Source organism: Myotis brandtii, unplaced genomic scaffold, assembly GCF_000412655.1.
Source record: "Myotis brandtii unplaced genomic scaffold, ASM41265v1 scaffold384, whole genome shotgun sequence".
Taxonomy (NCBI): Eukaryota; Metazoa; Chordata; class Mammalia; order Chiroptera; family Vespertilionidae; genus Myotis; species Myotis brandtii.
This window is the reverse complement of record NW_005364745.1, coordinates 1,981,187-1,990,488: the sequence shown is the minus strand read 5'-3', so window position 1 is coordinate 1,990,488 and position 9,302 is coordinate 1,981,187. Positions and strand designations below refer to the sequence as shown.

Below are 9,302 nucleotides of genomic sequence, written 5' to 3'. Positions count from 1 at the left end.
GAAGGTCTCACTAAGTTCCTCGGAGGTTCGTAGAAGATTCTTGAGTAACCTTATAACTGTGGTTTTGAACTCTGTGTCCTCCATTAGTTTGCTTTCCTCCATTTCTTTCATTTGTGACATGTTTCTTTGTCTCTGCATTTTTGGCTGACTGCAAGGACCCACTGTGTCTATAGTAGATGAACTGCTGTGCTGGAGACACCCTTATGGGGCAGGACTTGCTTCAGTGGGGCTTCGTTGCTCACTGAGTCTGCTTCTTGAGTGTGTCCCTTAAGGATATGAGGAGTTGAAATCTGATATCTGACCAGGGGTACCCTGGCTCCTGGATCTCCAAGTCAACCACTGTGTGAGTCCACCCAGCAGGACCTACAGCGATATCAGCAGATTTCTCCTCTTTGTTTGGGATTTGGAAGTTTTGGAGCTCTCTGACCCAGCTGCAGTTAGATTAGGCTGCAAAAGCCAAGGTGATTCCTTTGCGCCGCTGAGCACAGCTTGGGAGGGGTTGTAATTTGAGTGGGGCGGGGTCTCAGAGAATCACCAGGGCAGAGCAAACAGCAATGGCTGTCATCAGCGTCTCCGCAACTCCTTGCGTCTCCGCGACTCAGCGTCTCTGCATCCCCGAGTCCCGTGCCCCCACAGCAACAATGATCCCTGCAAGCAGCGCTGCGAGAAAGCCACCCTCGCTTTCCGACCCGCTGCAAGACAATCCAGTTTCTCCCCGTAGGAGTCTGGGACCCCAGAATCTGACCTTAAACGAGCTCAGTGCATTCGAGAGCTTGTATCTCCTTCCAATTGAAAAAAACCACGCATCCAGGTGCAGCCTGCCTCACGTGTGCCTTTGTACCTCTGTTCTTGGTGCCTCTGCACCTCCTACCCGGTCTCAATGCGGTTCTTTCTTTCCTTCTAGTTGTAGAACTTCCACTCGGCCAGCTTTCCCGTGGTTCTGGATGATAGTTGTTTTGTCTTATAGTTGTAGTTTCAATGTTGTTGTGGGAGGCAGCACACACGGTTTATACCTTATGCCGCCATCTTGGTTCTCCTCCTCTGTATTATTTTTGACAGGACCTAAAGATTCATTACCTTTTGCTCCTGTATCAAATGAACACTTCACCTACTCTATATTTAGCTAGAGAACTGGTGCATGAAATTCATGCATGAGGGCAGGGGGTGTCTCTCAGTTCGGCCTGCACCCTCTCGCAATCCAGGACCCCTGGCTCCTAACCACTCGCCTGCCTGCCTGATCGCCCCTAACCCTCTGCCTGCCTGCCTCATTGCCCCAACCCCTCTGCCTGCCTGCTTGCCTGATCGCGCCTAACTGCTTGCCTGCCTGCCTGCCTGCCTGATCGCTCCTAACCACCTCTGCCTTGGCCCCCACTGCCGTGGCTTCGTCCAGAAGGATGTCCAGAATGATGTCCAGAAGGTTGTTTGGCTGTCCAGTCTAATTAGCATATTATGCTTTTATTATTATAGATACCCTACGTAAAGTACTATTTTTATATTAATTACAAATAAAAATATTTCCCTTCCAGAATGTTCTTTTTAAAAATAACATCCCAAAGAAACATATAACACATAATAATACAGATAATAATAGTTTCCTATACTAGATTAAAAATTTGGAGTTTTTGATTTTTCCGAACAGAAAAACCGATGCTAGGACCTTTCTGCTTCTGAGGATTTAACACATTGTTCTGATCATTGTTATGTCAGCTACGAGGCTGCTCCTCAAAGAAAGATGACATGAAGTTCATAGAAATAAAGGCCAACTTCAGCTATCAATACATTTTTCAAAAATTGTATTCTTCTGTTTCTTCCATTTGGTTGCTATACTTATATTTTCCTTTTTATTATTTGTTACTTTTTCCTCTGTGTTTGCAACTATGGAATTTATTAAAGTACATTCTTATTCGGCTTATTTTATAGGTTTCAGGAGGAGAAGATGAAATCCAGCAATTGCAAAAAGCATTACTTGATTACTTGGAGGAAAACACTGAGACTGATCCTTCACTGGTGGTAGGATTCTTTCAACTTTTTTTTTTTTTTGAAATAGCACAATGCTTATTCAAATTGGGTCTGAAAGAAAATTGGGAAATATCATGAAGGGGAAAATTGTCTGGAATGTTGATTTTTGAAACAAAAGGATAGTTGATAATCTAAACAGAAAAGAATTGTTATGGATTGACTTGTCTTATATGGAATTCTGGTGCAGATATTATAGTGTACAGTAAGCCCTTGATTTTGCAGACCTCGATTTAACGAACTTCAGATTTAATGGACAAAATTTCCTGTCCATATGTCATATGTGAAAGTTAACACCCTGTTAATTTTAAAATGCTTTTAACCAATATTTGCTTATGATTAACAGGTTATTAATTCACTTATTTTTAATAAATTTTAGCGAATAGGCCATATGTTGAAAAGAAACACTGTAGTAATTTCAGCGACAAATAAATATTATATATCTACAACTATAGTTACATATTTAAATCCAAGAGTCACTGCTCATAAACAATGTTTGGCAAATGATTAGCACATGATCATCCATATTGTGCATGGTAATTGGTTCCATTGTTGCCTTGTGGCATGACTTTCTGCAGCAGTTTTAATGCGTACTGTCCAATATTATCGCGTGCACTAAGCCACACCTCAGCTGTGTGCAATTATTTGCTCGTATGCATTTACTAGACCTATTCCATATAAATTTAAAATTACAGTAATACAGCCCTAGCTGATTTGGTTCAGTGGGTAGAGCGTTGGGCCTGTGGACTGAAGAGTCCCGGGTTCGATTCCGGTCAACGGCACATGCCTGGATTTGTAGGCTCGATTCCCAGTAGGGGCATGGAGGAGGCAGCCAATCAATGATTCTCTCTCATCATTGATGTTTCTATCTCTCTCTCCCTCTCCCTTCCTCTCTGAAATCAATAAAAATACACTTACAAAAAAAAAAGCCCATCAAAATAATTCAAAATACATTTTAAAAAATAAAATTACAGTAATACATATAGAAAACTTTTCTGTGAAATTAAACTTTTCATACTTAATTTAAATTACATAAAAAGTGTCAACATAAGAAAAACAGGTAAACTAATTTGTCAATTTTTAACATACGCATTCAGAAAACCTACTTTATTATATAATGGACTTTTGGCTTTAACAGACATACCTTCACCCGAATTAGTCCATTATGTTAAGGTTTTACTGTACTAAAATTGTGTGACATGGGAAGTATTTGGAAATCCTTTCATAGGTTATCTTTAAGACTAGGCTAGATCATTGGTCCTCACAGAGGGCATGGCATATAAAAAAAAACTGTTAGCATGTAAAAAGAAACTATTAGAATTGTATATGTATATTTACTTTTAATATAATCCTTAATTCTGTTTTTGTGTATGTTAAGTTTCAAAAATATTAGTATAATGGTTCCTATTTTTGTGTATGTTATATTAAGTATCAAAAATAGTATAATAGTTCCTATTATAAAATTTATTAGGATACAGTATGCATAATTTGGGATGCTTTTATTTTTTTTAACTGATGGGAAATGCAATCTAAAGAGATTGGCGTTAACTAAGTTATTTAGCCAACTACTGAAGGTTTTCAATCATTGAAATGAACAGATTAGAGATATAACTCAGTATTAAAATATTTAAATATTAATTGGCTGCTTATTTCTTAAAGTTGAGATTTTGAAAATAACTAATCTTCTGCTATCAGCATTTTATCTATTTGCTCTAAACTTTTTTTAGTTGACCCATTATCCTTCTAATTTTACTGACTCATGTGATACTGTCCTTAGGTAAAGTAGTCGATAGTGGTATTTAATACAGTTGTGTTTATCGAATTATCTTTTGACATCATTATAATGGGACTAAGTGAAATAATTTTTTCTGTCATTTAGATACTCTAAACGTTACAACTTTTTTCTTAAAATATGGTTTCATCTGATGGAAATTGTTTTAAAATAAATCTTAATATTTGTATTCCTAATTGTGTACCAGTGTCATCAAACTCACATCTCATTTCTTTTCAGTTTTCTCGTAAATTCTATATAGCCCAGTGGTTCCGTGACACAACTTTGGAAACAGAAAAAGCAATGAAATCACAAAAAGATGAGGAATCATCTGAAGGTACACATCACGCAAAGGAAGTTGAGACAACTGGTCAAATTATGCATCGAGCTGAAAACCGGAAAAAGTTTCTTAGAAGCATTATCAAAACCACACCTTCTCAGTTCAGCACATTAAAGTAAGATCTAGAGCAAACACATCTTTACTTTCTTATTTATCTCTCTTTGAAATCTATTTACTTACTTTATAAGAAATTAAATAAAATTAAAATTTAATAACTTTTTATTGCAGGATGAACTCTGATACTGTGGACTATGATGATGCTTGTTTGATTGTTCGATACTTGGCCTCTATGAGGCCGTTTGCCCAGAGCTTTGATATTTATTTGACACAGGTAAACTGGACCAAAATTCCTTATACAATGGTATTTATCTAATTCTGGCTATTTGTGGGAGTAGTATATGATATCTCTTCATTATTGGGAACAGATGAAGATTATGAAAGTAGCATTTGTTTCTATGTTGACAATAGATTTTTACTCACTTATATAAAAAGTAGAGGCCCGGTGCACGAAATTCATGCACTGGAGGTGAGGTGTCCCTCAGCCCGGCCTGCACCCTTTCACAGTCCGGGACCCCTCGGGGGATGTCCACCTGCTGGCTTAGGCCCCCAGGGATTGGGTCTTAGCCGGCAGGTGGACATCCCTCTCGCAATCTGGGACCCCTCGTTCCTTACCACTTGGCTCGCTGCTCCTTAGCACTGCCGCAGAGGCGGGAGAGGCTCGCCACTGCCGCTCCATTCGCCAGCCATGAGCCCGGCTTCTGGCTCAGCAGCCAGTCCCCCTGTGGGAATGCACTGACCACCAGGGGGCAGCTCCTGCATTGAGCGTCTGCCCTTGGTGGTCAGTATGCATCATAGCAACTGGTTGTTCTGGTCATTCCACTGTAATGGTCGCTTAGGCTTTTATTATATAGATTCGAGGAAAATATGATATTTTTAATCTTTTGTTTGCATGCTATATTTTGTTGAAATGTTAAATGTTGTAAAATTTATGAAAATGTCATTGTTTGCTTGGCAGATCCTTCGAGTTCTTGGGGAAAATGCAATTGCCGTTCGAACAAAAGCCATGAAGTGTTTATCTGAGGTTGTTGCTGTAGACCCCAGTATCCTAGCAAGGGTAAAGAGGAGCGCACATGATTCTTATCTGAACTTTCTATTCAAATTAAAATATTAGCTTTAAGTGTAAATTATATTTTCTTTGTTTTTCTTCAGCTTGATATGCAGCGTGGGGTTCATGGGCGATTGATGGATAACTCCACTAGTGTCCGGGAAGCAGCAGTAGAATTACTAGGTCGATTTGTCCTTTGTCGACCTCAGCTTGCTGAGCAGTATTATGATATGCTGATTGAAAGAATATTGGTTTGTTGTTTTGTCATTTTTATTATGATTCATGAATATAATTTGGTTTTTCTAGTACTGTCACATTATTTTTAATGTTAAGTTAGAAAAGTAAATACCAATTACATATTTATATTGCCCAATCTGTAAACTGTAGCAGCTTTCTAAAGAAGGATGTATTCCAGGAATGTACTCTAGGAAATCATTGGTCAAAATTGGATTCCTTTTTTCAGTTACTATTGCCCTTTGATTATGTCAGTTTATTATAAGTAAATGATAGGAACTACATGGCATAGTTAAATATTTTGATTAGGAGGAGTAATTATACATATATATATATCAGTGTACATATAAATAGGAAGAATTATTTCAATGAGAACTAAGTACAGAACTTTGATATCTGACAGTATTTTTTAATTATTTATGTGTGTCTGCATGATGTTTTCTTAAAGCTGAATTATGACACGCAAGTTAAACCAGAAAGTCATTTGTGTCTTAAGAACAAACTTAAATACTGTTCTAAGATACATAATTTTCTTATATGTCATGGATTTCTCTGGTCCTCGAGCATTTTCCTGGAATATAAGAGGAACCATTGGAATTACTAGATACCTGTGGAATCTACATACCACGCACTGCAGGCATATTGACTTCTTCTATAACTCAACAGAGATGCACTAGGCACATAAAATGACAGTTTATCACCTTTAGTCTAATATCAGAATATTGTTTGATTGAGAGTTATAGGTAATTTCAGCTTCAACTTTCATACAATCTTGACTGAAACAAAGTATTTAAGAATGGAAGAATTTTAGTGCCTTAGTGTTTTCAAGAGTGAAGGGCGAAACCTATAGGATTTCCAAACTAATGAACTCTGACAGTATCTGCCCTAGGAATATATTCTAAATATTTTCACAATTGCTAAACTGCATAATGGAAATAATTTTACACACTAAGTGTTCTATGCTTTTTATTTATTTTTAAAACTCTTTAATTATGAAAATTTGTAACATTAAAGAAAAATAGTACATTGAACACCCATGTATCCACCACCATGTCATCTATATTCTTTGCTAAATTAGTTTAAATTAAAACATATTACTACTTCTACCATAGATATTTGAGCTTAATTCTCAAAAAAATTCACACCCAAACAAAATATCATCTGATAACCAGTTCATATTCAAATTCTTCAATTGTCCCAAATACTGAATGAAAAAAATTTTTTTAAAACAATCTAATGAAAGATCATTGCATTTGCTGGTCATGTTTTAAAATTTAGGGTATTTTCTAACTCTTTTACACACTTCTCCTCTGACCTTGTCAGACCAGGTCAGTCTTCATATTCTTCATTGTTTTGTTTAATTTGTTCTTTTGTTTTTTTGTATTTCCTATAAACCATAAGATAGTGGCAATGGTTTGATTAGACTTACGTTAGACATTTTTGCTAAAAGTGTTTCATATGCTGTTTAAGTGCCAGGCAATATTCTGAAAGCTTCATGTTAACTATCTCATTTAATTTTGGCAAACTTTTACTCTAGTGTTGTGTTCAGTGCTAACTATTTAATATTTTTCCATGGATTAGATATATCTTAAAATAATGACAATATAAAATAACCCATGTTTATAGTAACATCAGTAAGATGGCACATAAAGAAGAAATATGTAGACCATATTTATCATGTTACTATATAGTAACTATTCTGCTTGTTAAAATTTATTTTCTAACTAGAGGCCCGGTGCACGAAATCCCGTGCACTGGAGGGGTCCTTCAGCCCAGCCTGCAACCTCTCGCAGTCTGGGAACCCTCGTAAGATGTCTGACTGCCGGCTTAGGCCTGATCCCTGAAGCCAGCAGTCAGACACTACCTCGCAGTCCGGGACCCCTGGCTCCTTACTGCCTGCCTGCAGCAGAGGCGGGAGAGGCTCCCTCCACCTCCACTGCACTCACCAGCCGTGAGCCCAGCTTCTGGCTGAGCAGAGCACATTGACCACCAGGGGGCAGCTCCTGCATTGAGCATCTGCCCCCTGATGGTCAATGTGCATCATGGCAACTGGTTGTTCCACCATTCGGTTAATTTGCATATTAGGGTTTTATTATATAGGATTTTATTTTATCAGATTTTATACATCTAGGAATATCGATTTTTTTTTTACATTTAAAAATACCTTTCTGTTCTTAGGATACTGGTATCAGTGTCAGGAAAAGAGTAATAAAGATCCTAAGAGACATCTGTATTGAACAACCAACATTTCCAAAAATTACAGAAATGTGTGTAAAAATGATTCGCAGAGTTAATGATGAAGAGGGCATTAAGGTAAGATAAAACATTGACTACTTAAATATCATTTTTCATAAATGTTTTTAAATAATTTAAATGCTTATATCTAGATTTTTTGTTGATATAAATATAAAGGGTGGGCAAAAGCAGGTTTACAGTTTGTATGGAAAATAATGCAATAATTAAATAATAATAATATAAGAATAAACTTTCGCATACTCACAACTGTAAACCTACATTTGCCCATCCATATATATAAAACTTTACAAGTCAGTATTTTTAGGTTGTAAATTCAAGAAAAGACTTACTTTATTACATACTTATTTCTAGATCTTGTATTAATTAATAAAGGTAATCTTTCTCAAATTCAGCAATTATAATATCTAATGTCATTATAGGGATTGCAGTATATATATAGGAAATTTATTATCAAATTAAAGTAACTTTGATTTTTTTGCATGACATATGCTTGGTTTTCTAAGTTAGTAAATAGTTTGTTGAAAATTTTATCCTAAGTTTATTAGTGAATTTACATATATGTGATTATTCCAATATTTGGTTTTTTGGTGTTTTTTTTAAATAAATTCTCCCCCAAAAGTAGTAAAAGTATTTTTTGTTGTTGTTTAAAACATTTGAGTGTATACTATGCAAAAATTCTAGGCAAGGCATATTGTCACCCATTTAAAATATTTACCAAATATTTGGTGAGAAATTGGTGATTTTTTTAAAAACTGAGAAATTCATACCAAGAATTCCCAGTAACTTGTATTTTAATTAGTTATTTATAGCTTTCTACTAGGCTTTAATAAGAATTTTGGATTGTGAACTTTGCCATCTTTGTTAAAATTAGTTAATTTGAACATTTTCTTTCTTCTAGAAATTAGTAAATGAAACATTCCAAAAACTCTGGTTTACTCCAACTCCACACAATGACAAGGAAGCAATGACAAGGAAAATTTTAAACATCACTGATGTGGTAAGAAAGACAGCAACAAGGCGATGGTCCCTATAGGTGCAAAACTAGGTGAGGTCTGCCCCATTTTACAAAAGGAGGGACAATATTGAGATATTTGGTTAACCTCGACACTTAGTACTACTTCCCTTATTTTATACTAGAGGCCTAATCACAGCCCCAGCCAGCCCTCGCAGCCCCGGCTTCATCAGGAAGGTCGTCTGGACAGTTGTTCTGCTGTTTGGTCTAATTAACATATTAGCTCTTTATTATATAGGATTTCTGGAGATACTTGAGGGATGCAATTAAGATGAGGTTGGTGTTCCTACATAGCTCCATATTTTGACATTCATTGACTTAAAGCATGAATTCTAAAATTCTTCAAATTCCTCCAATTATTGAAACCTGAGAGGGAAAGAAATGAATGATGAATATCTACACTAATAAAAGAGAAACATGGTAATTGGCGTACGACCGCTACCCTTCCCATTGGCTAATCAGGGAGATATGCAAATTAACTGACAGCCAAGATGGCGGCTGGCAGCCAGGCAGCTTAAAGCGAACATGAGGCTTGCTTCCTTCATTGAAGGAGGAAGCCAACGTTCCC

The 9,302-nt window shown here is 36.6% G+C and overlaps 1 protein-coding gene across 4 annotated transcripts in view; it reads left to right on the top strand.

Annotated features, from left to right (window-relative positions):
• The window catches only part of NIPBL (Nipped-B homolog (Drosophila)), a 114,719-nt gene that overhangs the window by 68,457 nt on the left and 36,960 nt on the right, over positions 1-9,302 (top strand). For all 4 annotated transcript variants that reach the window (XM_005872584.2, XM_014544874.1, XM_005872582.2 and 1 more), the window contains 7 exons: positions 1,921-2,010; positions 4,028-4,242; positions 4,356-4,458; positions 5,143-5,241; positions 5,337-5,483; positions 7,645-7,779; positions 8,621-8,719. In XM_005872584.2, coding sequence (XP_005872646.1) covers positions 1,921-2,010; positions 4,028-4,242; positions 4,356-4,458; positions 5,143-5,241; positions 5,337-5,483; positions 7,645-7,779; positions 8,621-8,719 — 888 coding nt within the window. The remainder of the gene's footprint in view (positions 1-1,920; positions 2,011-4,027; positions 4,243-4,355; positions 4,459-5,142; positions 5,242-5,336; positions 5,484-7,644; positions 7,780-8,620; positions 8,720-9,302) is intronic.